General features: G+C 34.1%; 1 protein-coding gene across 7 annotated transcripts in view; it reads left to right on the forward strand.

Annotated features, from left to right (window-relative positions):
• The window catches only part of LOC149815943 (spindle pole body-associated protein), a 51,372-nt gene extending 33,574 nt beyond the window's left edge, over window positions 1-17,798 (forward strand). The window contains exons 3-5 of one of the 7 annotated variants that reach the window (XR_016427906.1): window positions 2,532-2,679; window positions 2,896-3,021; window positions 17,490-17,798. Coding sequence is in view for 4 of the 7 variants with exons in the window: in XM_089988962.1 (XP_089845088.1) it covers window positions 2,532-2,615 (84 nt within the window). In the remaining 3 variants the exon portion in view is untranslated. Of the gene's footprint in view, window positions 1-2,531; window positions 2,680-2,895; window positions 3,022-17,489 lie in introns of those variants that run through there. The other 6 variants (XR_016427905.1, XR_016427907.1, XM_089988962.1 and 3 more) reach the window with 6 other exon arrangements.
• Window positions 17,799-18,136: the final 338 nt, after the last annotated feature.

The raw sequence follows: 18,136 nt of genomic DNA on the forward strand, positions 1-18,136 counted from the left end.
ATGCCTTATCGGCATGATCAAATTTGGCAAGACTTGAGCATTTTTTAATGTCAATGCTATTGATAAGCCATGACATTATCTTCGCATGAGATATTCTCCATTCTTTCCATTTCTTCTCGTATGAGGCAATAGCCTTGATTTTCTCTTCTTCCGATAGAGGGACGTCTTTATCTCCCTCCTTTTTAGTAAGAGATAGCTTAGGTTCCGAATCGGAACCATCCACAATCCCCCATAAGCCTTTTCCCCATATATGGTGCTTCATGATTGAAGCCCATGTTACATAGTTCGTATCACTTAGTTTCATAGGCATGATGGTGACTTTATCATTGTCATCCATCGATTACAAGGAGAGAAAGAATAGGGATAGAAGAGAAACAAGAAGGAAAATGAGAAAGAAAGAAAAAAAAAACAATACAACAAGATGTGAAATCTTCTCCAATGAAGTGATAAAACACTTCTCTTCAAGTGGCGAACACTTTTGCAAACGGGCACGGAAACCGAGGCAGCTTTTCCTCAAGATTTAGTACTTCCGCGGCTCTGATACCATGAAATGAAATGGGGATCTTCGAAACACGAGCTTTGATTAACAAGAGCAAGTGTCAAGAATGACACTAAAGCATAACCCTTAAAAAGGGTATAACTGGAAACAAAATAAAAATAAAAATGTAATCTTTATTGATATGAAAAACCAATTGCTTAAGAAGCATTGGAGTGAAATACAAGAGGGGCTGCACCCCTTTATATACACAGCTGAAAGAGGACTCAATAGAGCTGTTGGGCACAGTCCAACAGCTCTATTTAGAGCTGTTGGAATGTGTCAGTCCAACAGCTCTATTAAGAGTTGTTCGACTGTGTCAGTCCAACAGCTCTATTGCTAGTCAAGTCTGGACAGGACTTGACTAGCAACAGTCATTCTAGTTCAAACTGAACTAGATGACATAAAGACAAAAAATAAAAATAAAGGAAAAAAAAATACAGAAAAGAAAGAAATTAAAAATGTATTTATATATATATATAATAATATAATATTATTATATATACATATATGTACAGTTTTACATTTTAACACCTTCCACTTTTTGCTCTCTCTCTCTCTCTCTCTCTCTCTCTCTCTCTCTCTCTCTCTCTCTTCCTTCATGTTCCTCTTTCGTCTTCTTCCTCCCTGCCTTTCTACCGACGTCAAAAAAAATGGTTTGGGTCAGGGTTGGACCCGATCCGGACCATCCCGTACTTGTGCTGTGTCTGGTACTGGTACCCGTGTCGACATGGGTACGGCTGCTCAATAGCCGTGTCTATGTGACATAGGCTGAGTGATTTGCCATAAAAAACTTGAGTTTCATTTGAGGCCTGTTGGGAGACAACCTAGGGATGAGGTGTTTCATGTAAAACTGTGTCAGCTACCTTTTGTAGCAACATCTCCACTTTAAAGAACAATGCTCCCTCTTCCTAAGCATTTTCTGCAGCAACATATTCAAAATCAATGCCTTCACTTCTTTTGCAGCTGCTTCAACAGTTGTTTGTGTCTCTTAGAAAAGCATAATAAGGGGTGAAAGGCTGGGAGCTTGTGATATGATTCCAGGTTGGTTTAAGATTTATCATGTGCTGTTGACTTGTAGCCAAAATCAATGGCGGTCCTACTTAACAGTTTACAAGAAATTGAAATAGATGATTCATTTTATCTTATTGGAATTTCCTTTTTCTGATAGGATCTTATTGGGATTTCTGTTCACTAATCCTTTCATGAAAGTAATGCAGATTGTTCTTTTCATAATGCCTTTTCACGTGACATATATATATTATAGATCCTTACCATGGATTCTGCTAGGGTTTCATAGGACTCTTTCCTACATGGGCTTCTTGGCCAAGTTGCGATCAGTTGCATCTTGGTTCTCAGTGTTAAAGTTTACATTAGAATGTGGTGTATGGATGCATCTGTCAAACTAGTGTCTAGTACTGTGCTAACTGTCATGTCACATTACTTCATTTTTAACTCGCATATTTCCTGCTGCTTGGGTCACTCATCATTACAGAATTTGAAGTAGTATTCTTTGTTCTTTGATGAGCCAGCTGATTACATTATCCATTATTTTTTTTTACCTTGACTGTTTACTTCTGCCTTCCAATACAAGTCTATGGTGTTGCCACTAGCTGACTATGTTTTCCATTCTTTTTTCACTAGGAACTGTTTACTTTTGTGCTCCAATATAAATCTACACGGTGTTGGAGTGTCCATCAATCACTGGCAAATACTTGCATGCTTTTTGTTTGGTCGTAGACTTTCACTATGCTCTTCCGATGTTATGCATGTATTCTTTAGAAGTCCAGATTTTATAAGTATATGTTTGTTTGCAAGTTAAATAATGGGTAAACACACAAACATTTTGCTAATTAGAATGCTTTCAAGAGACTTGCATATCTGCCTTACATATGAAGTTGCCCCCTATCTCTCTGTTTTAGACTCTGCCATTTTTAAAGCACTTCTGGTTTAATTGAAGAGTCCATTAATCAGTAACTGAAGTTTTTGTGTTCAGGCATACAAGGATATGATTGATGAACGAAGGCAGAAAATAAAAACTGGGGCTGAAGACACATTTGGTAATGAAAAGAGCCAATAATCATTGGGTTATTACTGTCATTTTATGCTGCTAAGTTGTTGGGTGAGTCCTTATATCTACTGAGGTCAGTACCAGCAATTCCTTAAATGTACCATATCTGTAATCGGTACTTTTTTGGCTCGAGAGATCAGTAATGAAATTTTGTACTAATTTTTTGGCATATTATGAAAGGTAGTACTTGGATGTATAGTCTGTTATTTGTGGTCATCATGTTTTTCGAACCGTGCACTTTATAAGTTTGAAAATTTAATTATTCCCCATTTGGAAATTTAAACTTCAGATATCAAGTCAATCATCTCCAAGTTTTGTTGAATCCAATGGCGGTAATGACTTCAGTAGCATAGACAACGGCCAAGATCCTGAACTGCGTGCCATGATTCTTAGCAATGAGCGTTTTATTGAACAGGTACAAAACAATTTTTTTTTATTCAACAGGTACACAACAAATTTTAGTTATCTCAAAAACTCCACTTTTGTAGATATGGACTGGAAATATTGTGTCAATCTTTTGAGAGCTATCCATAGCCATGAGATACTACACAACTTTCCACTAAAATCACCTTCTTCAATCCAATGACTTTTATTGGCTTCTGATCACGCATGCAACTGTTAGAAAGTGACTTGGAATACCTTGGGTTCAATAATGAACCCATACTTATGCACGTAAAGTGCAAATATACCCATTAAAGGGAAACAACACACGCACATAATGTGCCAATACATAAAACCCATAAAAAGGGAAAAATATGACTTAAAGTCATAAGTTACATATCATTGAAGAATAATGGAGAAGGGGTGAAAACCCCATTACAATGGAGCATAAGCTCCCCCAAGAATACAAAATACAAAGGGGAAATCCCCTATTTATAAGCATGAAAAGGGACCACCTTGGGGGCTCCCAAAGGGGACGTTGGAGAGCCCCCAACGGTCACATTTGTGACCGTTGGGGGCTCCCAACGTCACTTTTGGGAGGCCCCCAATGTGGTACGAAATCCAAAAATATAAAAAACAAAAAAATAAAAATAAAAATAAAACAAAAATTACAATGCATATTCCAATTGGAATATGCGTAAAATGCTAATTTACAAGAATACCCTTGAGGGTATTTTAGGAAGATAAAATATATATATTTATATATAAATAAATAGAGATATGTATACATATATATATATATATGTATACGTATCTTTATATATATATATCTAAATATATATATGTACATTTAAGGATCAACATATTTTAACACCCCCCCTCAATCTTTGCGGGGAAGCGAAAAGATTGAACAAAGGGCAAGACTCCAAGAGGCTCCGGCAAGGATGCAATGGAACTTGAAAAGGCCTTCCTCCTATTGTCTTCAAATTTCCCGAACTATCGGGGGTACTTCTCTTTGTCCTATCTCCAAGATCCTGTGAAATAACAACAAAGAAACAAGTAAAACAAATCTTTGTACTATTATTCAAATGGAACATTTCTAACTAGCACAGGTTAGAAGAGATGCACATTATGCAAAAATGATACCAAAGTTTCAAAATCATATATCATGTTTAAAACAAAATGAGCGGAAGCAAATTATGCATAAATAAATTGCAAGAATGCATAATGCATTCATAAGGTCCAACGTTGGACACATATAACCCCATATTGGGAAATAATAAAATGGTCCACTAAGGGACACCACAATAAGCCTACGAAGATGCATGATATACATAAACATTATTGAATGAGGGCCCAAAAAGGCCATAAAGAGCATATGCATATACTTATCATGAAAAGAATTAATACTCAAAGAACTCATTAATGAACATGCTTCAAACGTGTAATGAAGAGAAACAAAGTCTCCAAGCATACTTTAGGCAAAATAAACCCAAGAGTTCACAAGGTTTTAAAATCATTTATGAAAGACATACATAATACTCATTTTGCATATAAGGGTGGCAAAAACCATAAGCACTTAATATATAGATTAAATGCTAAGAAATCAACTTGATATGCATATCAAAAATATGATTTGCTTGAAAAACACAAGTCATGAATGAAATTTTGCAAATTTCAATAATAGTTTATCCATTACAAACATCTTCCTCATTAGTCCTCCAAAACCCATAAATCAAGTGTATAAGCTACTAGATCAAGAATATAAAGTCATTAAAGACCAAAGACACACACAAAGGTATGTAAAAGAACCTCTTGTCTACATATAATAATACTTGAAATAAGTGCATCTACGACAAGAACAAGAGAATACATGCCAACATGGACTAAAAAGTATCTCTTGTCTACGTAAAAAATACACTTAAAACCAAGTATGTTCAGCTACTAGAACAAGAGTAATAAGCCAACCATGGGCTAAAACATAATACATCTCTTGTCTACATATGATAGCACTTGAAATGAGTGAAATAAGCCAACCATGGGCATACATCTTAAGCGACTAGAACAAGGACACAAACGCCAACATAGGCTAAAAATCACACACCATGGTGTGAATCAACGTGCCTTGTCTACATATAAAAACACTCAAGACAAGTGTGTTCAGCTACTAGACCAAGAGAGCAAAAGCCAACAAAGGGCTAAAAACACACGAAGGTGTAATAAAATTCTTGTCTACATATGATGACACTTAGATAATGGGCATAAAAGGAAAAGACTTTTGAGGCAATAAACTTGTAATGAAAATAAACCTCGAATGAAACAATATTCCTTTTAAAACATGAATACTCATAACAATAACATTTTGGAATAAATGCATGTAAAAGTATCTTCAACAAGATGATAAAATAATTTTCTTTAGAACAAATGTGTGAACATACACACACCAAGAACACTTGTGAAAAAACACAAGAACACATGTGCACAATAAGCACAACATTCGGAATCACAAATGTGCAAATGCACTCATAAGATTCATAAATAAAAGGTTGGGCTATAATCCCAAAACACCTTGATTTTAAATATACCTTAAAGCATTTAAGGTTTCAAACACCATATGTCCATCACATTTACATAGAAGCATCCATAATATCAATGGCCACAAGAGAAAAAATGAGTGACACACTCATAATTAGAGATCAAATAACAACTCATTTTAGAGTCTCAAGGTGCCCATAACTCACATCAACAACCATCTATAATATGGAAGGTGTACAATCTAAAATGATACAACACGAGGTGCCCATAACTCACCTCGACAAATATCTCTAATATGACAATAATAAGGCCAAATAAATGATGCATTAAATAACATGTGATGGACAAATATAAATGCCACAAAAGGGCAATAAACACATAAGGAATCATTTTCCAAAAAGTTTTTACAAAGAGGACCGATTAACAAATTGAATCAAAGGTCCAATATAATCCATCAAAAACAATTTTGCATAAACATGAATTATGCCTAATCTTTAAAAGAGCAACGTCTCCAAGCGAAAGCACGGAAGCACGCACATACACAAGAGGCCACTAAAGGGCAAAATAAACCACAAAAGTGGTCAAGCACAAAAAAGAGATAAAAAATATATTTCACTTCATAGAATGCTTCACAAGAAGCTTTTAATCAAAGAAATCATAAGAACCGTAATGGTTCACAAAGAAGGCTTTAACACAATACTCAAGGAAAAAGTACTTGAAAATTTATAGATTTGGGATTAAATCCCATACAACAAGTTTTAAATATTCTTTGATTGAGATGAGATATGCGGAAACGTACAAAGTGCTATAAGCACTTACAATGATTTAAAAAGGACTCAATATCTAAATTCATTATGTTTTTCACAATAAGAAATATGCATAAAGGCTCCATAATGCAAAAATGTCTACGAAGAGACAATACACATGTAAGCACACAAGGCTTTATAAAAGATGTGCACGAAAGCATTCATACAATACTTGAACAAATACACACCAAGGTGTAAACAAACATGCACTAAGGCATGTATATCATAAAAAAGAGGGAATGCATACAAGCGCAAATATTTTGAGAAGCAAATGTGCACAAAATACAAAAATACACAAAAGTGAGCAAGTATGCACTTTATAAAAAGAGCAATGCTTGAAATTCTCAAGTTTTAATTATGTAATTACATGCTTGACAAGTGCAATTGAGGACAACTAAAACTATATTATGGCCAATGTAGGCATTTTTAAAGATATTATTAAGAGATTTCGAAACCTTATGAAAAATACAAACCAACAAGTTTATAAGGATGAAAAATGAAATCATTTATACCAAAAGAGGATGCAATAGATGAACTATGCATTCTATGTGGGAAATTCCTTTTTTAAAAACAATATTTCTTAATGGTTTATCATAAATAATTTTTCAAAAAAGAAACATTGAAAAACTTTTTAGGAGTTCTTATAAATTATCATTAACAAGAACTACTTTAGGATTCAACAAAGATTTTAGATGTGAGAGATTCTCATATAATGATTATATCAAATTTTTCAAAAAATGCACTAAAATCCATAATCAAGAGAGGAACTCAAATCAAATTAGGGTTCATATGAGAATTAAGAAATTTTAAGCAAAGATCATTATTTTAGCAAGAGATCATATATAATTTTAAAAGTTAACTTATAGGTCAATCATGAAATACTTATTTAAGAACTATAAATCTCACATAATTGAAGGTAATTTTTAAAAACATAAATTACTATTATATGCTATGAGTAGTTCGATAAATAGACACGAATTTTATATTTGGACAACAAACGATTTCACCAAATTTAGAAGGAGATATTTTCAAAATATATGAGCACACGAAATGTGAAAAGAAATAATTCAACTATCATGACCATCAAAACGAACAAACTATATGTAAGAAACATACTTTCAAATGCATAATACTTTTTGAGAAAAGGGATACATACCGAATAACTTCAAAAGCATAATACTTTAGGAAGAACAATGAATACTTCACCATTTCTTGAGCGACACACTTTCCGTTGCACCAAGAGACAACCCCATCGTGACCTTGCTTTGATACCATGTTAGAAAGTGACTTGGAATACCTTGGGTTCAATAATGAACCCATACTTATGCACGTAAAGTGCAAATATACCCATTAAAGGGAAACAACACACGCACATAATGTGCCAATACATAAAACCCATAAAAAGGGAAAAATATGACTTAAAGTCATAAGTTACATATCATTGAAGAATAATGGAGAAGGGGTGAAAACCCCATTACAATGGAGCATAAGCTCCCCCAAGAATACAAAATACAAAGGGGAAATCCCCTATTTATAAGCATGAAAAGGGACCACCTTGGGGGCTCCCAAAGGGGACGTTGGAGAGCCCCCAACGGTCACATTTGTGACCGTTGGGGGCTCCCAACGTCACTTTTGGGAGGCCCCCAATGTGGTACGAAATCCAAAAATATAAAAAACAAAAAAATAAAAATAAAACAAAAATTACAATGCATATTCCAATTGGAATATGCGTAAAATGCTAATTTACAAGAATACCCTTGAGGGTATTATAGGAAGATAAAATATATATATTTATATATAAATAAATAGAGATATGTATACATATATATATATATATATGTATACGTATCTTTATATATATATATATATATAAATATATATATGTACATTTAAGGATCAACATATTTTAACAGCAACAACCAAGGTACAGGGTCATACTCGGTGCAGTCCCGTATGTCATGGTGCTCAAGAGGGACAGATATGACATGGTCCTAACCTCCTGTCTTTTGCAAGTGGCTGCACCAGGACTCGAAACCCTGATCTCTCACTTGGCAGCCTTAGCACTTTACTATTGCCACAAGCAGTGGCCTTCTAATATAAAAATCAAGGCATTAATTCTAATGTACTATTCATGCAAACTGGTGTGAGATAAAGAGATTTATTCTTTTATTTCATCGTAAGCTTCTTCATTTTATGTTGCCTTCTCATAAAGGACTTGACCTTCAAGTTTTTTCTTTGCAATAATGAAAAAGAAACCAACCATTGCTAATGAGAAGGAATCCAAAGAGTGTGATGTCAATGTGCATATGAATTTCTCATAAATACAATGACTTGGAAAAATTCATTCAAATGACAAAACTTTTGCAACAAAAGAGACAATCCTTTAGAAAAAATTTAACTTTTTTTTATTTTTTTTGGAATTTTCCATTTTTTCAGGATTTCTATTTTTTTTATTTTTAAGACTTTTTAAATTTTTTAAAATTTTGTTTTTTTATTTTTATTTTTTGAAAATTTAAAATAACTATTTACAAAAAATGATCAGGCAACATATTCATATTCTCAAAAGATATGGGAACGATGGATGTATGACTTCAGACTATGAGAGTTTGAAAACAAACTTGATCCAAATGGTGCAGTCTTACCTCTTGTGACTCTCTAACCCTATATAGAGGATGATGTGTGCTTTGGGTTTGCCCCGACAATAGACTGCAGCTGTTGTAGGTCCATGACATTTTTCTCTTGGAGTCGACCCATATTCTGATTTTGTTTCTCTCCTTTTCAACTTCGATCTTTTAAAAATTTGAAATTTAGAAATTTTCTTTGATATTGCCCTAGATGTGGCTCCATGAAATGACAAATGATGGCGATCTTTCACATTATAGAAAATATTTGTTGATTTTTTGGCTCTCTTGACCCAGCATAGGCTTGTGGGCTATGAACAAACTCATATTCTATAATTTAAGACCATGATGATTCACTTAGAGAAAAAACTCTTCAAGCTAAAAGATGTCAAAGACTTCCTTCTGCTTTGTCTTTTCCTTATCTCCTCCTTTGGTCGGTCTTATGGATTGGACTTATTCGTCTTATGCTTTAGTATCTTTTACTTCTAAGTCTTGTTTTCAACAACCTTGAGAAAGACTAAGTCATATCATCGTACAAAGCAAAATCGATCCATTTACGCCTTATCTTAGCCATTTTTTTATTTTATAAAAAAAACATAAGAAAAAAAAGTTTACATAAAAAAGTGACAAAAAAAGGCATTAAAAAAAAAGAAAGGCATTATTAAAAAGAAAGTGTGAGAAAACTCTAAAAAAAAATTAGTGTTTTCTTTTCAATTGAAGATCTCAATTTAGAGATGCTCAGGATTTCTTAACCCATTTCCTTTTCTTTGAGCCTTACATTCAAGAATGTCGAGTCCAACATTTATTGGTACCCCTTTTGAGCTTTGTGATACCCAAAGTTGAAAAAAAAAATAGTATCATTTCATCCCTTGTCATCATCATTACCATTCACTATGTTCAATAACTCGCATTTATTTATTTTCTTCAGTCTTTAAAAAATGATTGGTTGCTTGAAAACATTCAATATGGATCAGTTTGATGAAATCCTTGGAGTAAGGAGGTTAAAGTGCATCAGATTCGAAATTTCAAGGCTTTTATGTGCTTGGAGCTTTCATTTTCAGGACTACATGGCCAAGGAGTCTTGATCATTTGAAAGTTTTTAGTCTCAATCTTTGTAAAATTAGCTTGGCAAGTTTTGAAACATGCGCTTCTATGACTAATTGCTTTAAAATTTAAAGGTCAAGAAGAAGATTTATTCTAGTGAAGAAGAGTGAGCTTGTTTATTTTATGATAACTTCAATTAAGGGAAAAAATTAGAAAGTAAAGTCAAATCAATACTGGTAAAGAATCAAATTGTTGTTGAGTAATGCAAATTGCACACACTCACTTATGCACTCACTCTTCTCATGTCTGCAACACTTTCCATGACAATCATCCAATCAGATGGAAATTTCATTTCAAAAGTTTTAGCAAAGGGCGATTCCTTTTTTTTCTTTTGAAAAAAATAAAATTTTGGCGCATAATTTTTAGAGTTAGGTCATCATGCATATTGCATTTCATAAGTCCCACCATGATATGTCATTCATAAATATCATCTTATCATTTGTTTGTCATGAAGTTCTTTAACATCGTGATTATATTATCTTATCCATAATATTTATATTTCAATCATTCATTCATGTCATCTCATTTGACTCACAAAAGTCTATAAGTTGATCCTACAACAAGATTGTTTTGATAAAAAATTTATGCAATCTTTATCAATATTATCTAAATTGGGTTTTTTAAAATGCAGGGATCATTGTCATAACTTTTGCAAGAAGTGTCATCTTGAGTCAATCTTTTAAAAATATGTCTTTGTCTGACTGTATTTTGTCTTGCTTATTTCAGTGGTTGGTCATCGGCAAGACCTTCTGCTTTGCACGACTACTCATTGTGACAGGAAGGCTCTCGTGTCAAATAAGGTTCCTTCTTTGTCTTGAGACTGATGGTTGGTCATCAGCAAGACCTCCCACTTTGAATGGTTGATCATTAAGTCGGGGAGTGAGGAACGTCTAAAAATACAATTTGTCAACATAATCTTTTTTCGTCAAAGATAACAATATGGACTTTAAGCAAGTTAATGCCAAGTGTCTTCTGCACTATTTTCTAAAAAAGGTTTATCTTTCATGAGTCAGAAAAATTTGTCTTAAGAACTTGTTTCATGATCATCTTAATGGGTCAGATCATAGCATTTCATCATGTCTTGTCATGTCATATGCATTTTTTCTATGTTATTAATAAGTTTTCTTTGCAATTGACATAACTCTTAGGAACTCAATCCTATGTCCCATTAGGAAAGCCTACCCAGTCCTATCTTAAGATCATCCTATAGATAGATGGACATTAGATTCATAGGTTATCCTACAGATTGATGGAGGAATCTGAAAACCATTTGAGGAGCACATAAACTGTTCTAAACCAAATCCCCCTCTCAAAGGTGCATTTCTGAAAAAGACATCATTTCATTCCATCTCATCAAAAGTAAAAAATATCTCAACCTTTTTGATGTTTTTGCTCAAAAAACTTATCTTTGTCTTCGTCTTTTTTAAAAAGAGAAGTCTGCCTTTTATAAAAAAATGCCAAACATCTTCATGTGATTTTGAGCAATAAGACACTTATTTTTTCTTCGTCTAACTTCGTTCAGCAAGACATCTCTTTTACAACACCAAGTTCAAGAGAGAGCCCTTGTGTGAAACAAGGTACTAGCTTAGTCTGCAGTCTAGCATCTTGGCCAGACCTCTCTGCCTATACAGACAAGAGCAACAAGGAGTTCCTCATGTTAAGCTATCTATGTGTCTTTAGCTTACGTCAACCATGAAGCTTTTTATATGCCTTTTGTTAAAGATCTCTAGTCAAAAATGCTTTGTCAGAGTCTATCTTTTGCTCTTCTCAAGCACCGATGTGTCTGCTTTCTTTGTAACCGATCAAGCTTTACACGCTCAATAAAAAAAGTGGAGCATTCGTAGACATTCAATTTTTGATCAAGATATTTTCCTCATAGAAATCTATGACTTACCGTCTTCAATCTAATTTTGGCCCTATAAAATGATATTTTTTCATCAACATAAAAGTTGTAGAGAATATTTTTGACTTTGCAACACAATAAATATCACCGAAATCCAACATCGGATTGAAAAGTTATTGGTCAAAATGCCATTCACTCTCCCTAACGATAACCCAGATTGTCGTCAACCTTTTAAGCATTGTTGTTAGAGCTAAAGAATTATCGCCAACACTTCTCAATTGTCACCACAGACTTTGAGTTGTCATCATAAAAGACTCCTCTTTCTGAAAGGTGATATCATCCACCCCTAATGACAACCTGAGTTGTCATCCACACCCCTTCAATTATCACCTTCATCTATCCAACCATCTATTGTCGTTAGCACCTATCACTAATGACAACCTAAGTTGTCGTCATCGTTGAGTTGTCACTAACATTAGTTGTCGTTAATGCTTCACTACCTTTTTTGAGTGCACCTCCTGAACGAGATTCACTCTTTCAACCTTCCAAACTCGAAAAAAGAAAACCACCCTTTTCCCAAAAATCTTTCCTTTTGAAAAACATCCATCTAGGGCAACAAACCTTCAATGAATCTCAACCCTCCATTTAAACCTATCATAACCTCAATTGTGCATCTAGATGGATCTCGGATATGCTGAAAACGTATCTGGATCCGCCTACAAACTTATAAATAAGGGTGCACCCTCTCCCCCTATTTCAGATTTAGACTTCGTCCCTCCTAGCATTATCACTTCGTCGGAATCCTGATAGACCCAAACCTAGCCTATTCGACTAACCTAGCCCACTTGGCCTACCAGAGTAGCCTAGTCTAAGCCTTCATTACACCTAGTCTAGGACTCAGATCCCCCAAGTTTCCTATCTTTGGATCTCACACCGCTTGTGTTCTCGCGCTCGTCAATGTCGTAGAAATGGCTACCTAAGCCAGAGGTGAGACTTGGCTTCCATTTTTTTTTGTATTTTATCTCTTTTACGTATTTTTAAAGATTAGATTTATCTAACATTTTTTTTATTCATTGTCTTTTATGATTTTTTTGAGTTTCGGTGGCTCCCGCCTTTGAACTCAATTTTCTTTTAGGTATAAACTAAGAAGGTACAAAACTCTCTCCAACGCCACTGCTCAAAACAAAGATCGAGGATTCTTGGTTCGGCTAATCCCTGTTCATCGCAGGAGGAAAGGCTCTTTACCTTGAAGAGTAGTCTCCACACCATCTTTAAATCCGGATCCATTTCAAAAACATAATTTTAAGTGAAAAACTCTTGTTTTTAAAATTTTAAAAATAAAGGGGACTCACAAGATATTATCATCCAGACATTCAAAATAGGTTTCATACAAACACAGAGTTAAGCAACTTTATATAGATCCAAACTGATTATATATCAAGTTCATTCATATGCTTAATTATGAGTCATTATGATTCGATTGTAGTCCAATTCATAATTTATACATGCTTAGACTCAAAACTTATCTAGTTTACCTTATCCATTTCCACCATAAAAATCTAAAATAAACTGAATTCATGTATCAATAATATCTAAGCATGAAATACCAATAAAACATATTCAACACAAGATGTAGTGTCAACAAAACATGCAACAATCATGGATCACATATTGTCAATATGAATCCACATCCAACTGGATGCTCTTTTGATCCAATACAAAATTTGGACCAAAGTTATCTGAAGCACATAAAAAAGTAAAACATTTCATAATTCCATTATGCTTATTCAGATCTATCTCCAATCCTAGATCTTAAAATATATTACATGAGTTTGAGCCAAATTTTCAGTTTTCAATCTATATCGATAAACACATTAGATTTAACCCATTCAGTCAAGATTAATTATCATTGACTTGAGCCAACCGATATAATCAAGATTAATTATCATTGGTTTGAACCAACCAATATATATGGTTAAGAGGAATTGACTTGTACTTTGATCCATCTAGTTTAAACCAAGAAGATTTAATCTTTAAATAATGAATTCTATCTGGTACAACTTGACCAAAACTAGATCAAACTGTCTCAACTGAGTCTATTCAAAATCCTATCTAATTTGATTATATTTGGTCCAGTTCATACAACCTCGAGCAATCCATTAAGGCATATCCTGATTGAATCATTAGAACGAGTCTAAGTAAACTTGCCCGAATTATGATTCAATCACAATAAGCATGATTGAGTCTCATTTAAACCGATTTTACACACAATTCGCCAGGTTTTAACTAATATGTTGAATCTGAACCATAGATCCAACTTGGTGCAACTAAATTAAGCTATTAATTTATTTGATTGAATTAATTAATTGAGTGACTAATTTCCCTGATAAATCATAACTGACTATGCTAGTTAATAAAACCATAGTGAGTAGGAGATTTTAGCTAAGTATGGAATAAATAAATAAAAATTATTATCCTTTTGGGTGGCAAACTAAATTGATGTCAAACTGACAATATTGGTGATTTAGTATTTATGTTTGTTAATTAGGATTTATTCACTAATTGTGATTAATTAGAGATTGGTTGCTAATTAACAAGCATATGATGTAAATCATGCTTAAGGTATTAAGTGAATTTCTAACTTTTGATATATAAATATACTGATTTTTTAATTTGACCTAAGATGTAATTAATTAACATATAAAAAAATGAATATTCTTGTGGGTTTGGACCCACATCGGTTTTGATTTGGATCCAATTGGAGTGGGACCAAACTGGTTGGAAATCCAAAGTGAGGCCTAGGGGGGATTCAAATTTTTGAGAGGATGGAGTGGGGCCTACTTCACCCCATCTCCTTTAGGGTTTAAGGGCCCAAGAGGGGTAGTTGTATGGCCCATGTGGGCTCTCTTTTGAAGAAAACTCAAAACAGAGCCTTTCAAAAGAGGACTTTCTCCTTTTTTTTTTTCCTTTTCGTTATTCTAGTGAAAGCATGAGAGACATGCCTTTAGAGGGAGAAAGGTGGTTGGAGGTTGACCAAGCTCAACCTTCCATCAACCACCAAACTCTCTCAACCCTACATCTTCACCTACTTTTCCCCCCAAGTATTGTTGTTATAAAACATGTTTTGAGACATGGAGGGGAAAATGATTTGTGAAGTACCTCCTCCCTCCTCTTCTCTCCCCTCTAAAAAAACTCTTCACAGGTTTGTTGAAGTCACACCTCCGTCGACTCTAGTGTAGGGAGGGAAGCCCTTTGAACTCCTCTCTATACTATTTTGGTAGTGGAAAAAAAGATCACTTTGCATTTCTGTTATTTTTGACATGGTAAGGTCATACTTTCACTTAGTCTACCAACTACAAAAAAAAAATGAGAAGCATTCTGCAATTTTTTTGGTGTTTATTGCTTACTTAGTTCTTTAGCCAAAGCATGTCTATGCCTTCATGTTTCAGCCATTGTTCCTTTACAAATATGTGGTGATCATGTTTTATATTGTTTGTAACCTAAGTATAGTTTTTTTTTGTGTTTCAGCCATGGGTCCGTGTGTTAGTTCGTTATTTCAATTCATTTTAGGCACATCCATCTCATTTCTAACTATGTGTTTTTGCTTTAAAAGAAATATACATTGTTTTGGTATTTAAAATTTTAGCATTTTTTTGTTCTTCGTAGCATCAAGTCCATTAACTTGTAAGAGTGTGATTAACACACGTCCAGACCAAGGTTTGAACCCATGTGAGTTCAGACCAAGGTCTGAACATATGCTCAGAGGGTTCGACCCACATGAGCCACCATTTTCTTTTTTCTGTACTTGGTTAGGCGTGTTCAGACCAAGGTTTGAACCCATGTGAGTTCAAACCATGGTCTGAACAGTACCCAGTGGGCTCACTCCACCCGACCCACTACAGTTTGTTGTGTGCAGCGATTTTTTATTGAAAGTCTGCAACTTATCAAAACAAAAATAAATAGTTTGTTGTGCGGCAATTTTTTATTGAAAGTCTGCAACTTATAAAAAAAATGGTTTGTTATGTGCAACAATTTTTTAAAAGAAAAATTGAAAGTCAGCGACTTGCCAAAACAAAAAAACACTCAGTTTGTGATTTTTGAAAAGAAAGATTGAAGGTCTGCAACTTATCAAAAAAACTCAGTTTGTTGTGTGCAATGATTTTTTATTGAAACTCTGCAACTTATCAAAACAAAAGAAAGAACAGTTTGTTGTATACAGCGATTTTTTAAAAGAAAGATTGGAAGTCTACAACTTATCAAAACAAAAAAACTCAGTTTGCTGTGTGCATCGATTTTTGAAAGGAAAACTTGAAAGTCTACAAATTATAAAAAAAGAAACTCGGTTCATTGTGTGCAGTGATTTTTGAAAAGAAAACTTGAAAGCTTGCAACTTATAAAAAAAAAGGATAAATCTCAATGTGTTGGTGTGCAACAACTTTTGAAGAAAAAAAATTTGAAGGTCTACGAGTTGTTTCAAAATATATATATGTGTGTGTGTGTGTGTGTGTGTTTATAACTACGTGTGTGGGCATGAGAGTGAATGCATGAGTTCCATGATGCATGTCCTGAATGAAAGCATGTTTTGAATAAATGCTCTATGTATGAGGTGCACATATTGTTTACTTTCCTATGAGGGCAGGTATGGATCACAGAACCTTCTGAGTGTCAATGTGCATGCTCGTGTGGATACTTTTACTATTGTTCTTGTCTTTTTTATTCATGTGAGCTATGATTTTGCTTGTGAGCTCATGTACGAGCTTTGGGTCTATTAAGAACCTTGGAGGTGTGTAATAAAGCACCATACTTTAATAACGCATGAATAAATCCACATGTAATTTTTTGATTGCCTTCATCAGCAGATAACTCATGTGGGCTAAAAGCGATCGAGCATTTGGAATGGGTTAGGTACATATAATCACAACATAATGTGATGGTTGTCCCGAGCTTTTGAGCCCTGATTTGCTTTGTGGAATGAGGTACATGATGTAATAAATCACTTAATAAGAAGAAAACCTTGTAACTTATTCCCACATGGTCTACATAGGTTCACCTACGTGTCATATTTTATTGAGAACAAGCCATCCCTTTTTGGTCTCCAATCACTCGAAGTTAGGAGGGCCGAGATTATCCATGAGTCCTATGTGATATACCCCATCTACTACAATAGTTTTGGATGTCATCCTTGTTGTTTAGTCGTCACTCAGGATTCTCTTGATCACGAACCGCCTGTTTGGGACCCACCGATCAGGTGGACACTTTAGTTAATTAAAATACTTAGAATAATACACGTCAGAGTGATCTTCGCTGATTTGGTGATACCCTGAGTACTATGGGATACTTTTTAACTGAAGAATAACTAAAGATTTATTGTCACAATTTTGAAATTGTTCCTAAGCGTTGATATTCTTCATGTGTAAATCATGCTATAGATGTGTTCTTTGATGAATCATGTGTAAATCAGATGTTACTGATGCATTTGTTGAACTATGATATAAAGTTTTATGTTGAATTATGACATCGTGAGTGAAATGAATGTTCTAGCTTGTGAGATCTTTATGGTTGTGGTATTGCCCTACCTTTTATGAGGATGCAGGTGATGTATGATGGATGATGCAATAGCGTGACATGGTGGTGGGACTATTGAATCATGACTATATTTTAGTGATCCTAGGAATTTTGAGATTTCAGTTACACTGAAATCTTTTGGCTCTACATACTTTGAAAGTTGTTGAATTATACATTGGTCATTTAACTGCTTAACTTAATTGACACCTACTGTGGGATGTATGTATCATTTTAAACTTTTTCTTGTATCAGTTCTCCCTAGAAAATCCCATGTGATAGAGACCTGGATCCAGGTCCTAAAAAGGAAATGAATCCCGTCCTTTGTGTTTCCTTCTAACTTGCCTATAATTATCTTAACTTATTTCAAAACAATTTTTGTTGTTTAATGATTCCCTGGTGTATCATATTTTTAAAATTCACAAATTTTTAAGATAGAAATTTTGGGGCATTACATCCGGAGTCTTTATACCATGGAAGGTCCGCAGGAATCATCTTGCACTTGTCAATGTCATAGAAGGGCTACCCAATCCCATGGTAAACTCTTCCTCATTTATTTTTATTAATTTATATTTACTTTATTTATTTGACGTGATTTTATCTCTAATTCCTATACTTTTGTTAGATTTTCATATTTTCAAGCATTGGTGTTGCCCCCACATCATCAATCTCATCTTT

This window comes from Nuphar pumila, chromosome 15 (assembly GCF_984573655.1).
Source record: "Nuphar pumila chromosome 15, dmNupPumi1.hap1.1, whole genome shotgun sequence".
Lineage (NCBI taxonomy): Eukaryota > Viridiplantae > Streptophyta > Magnoliopsida > Nymphaeales > Nymphaeaceae > Nuphar > Nuphar pumila.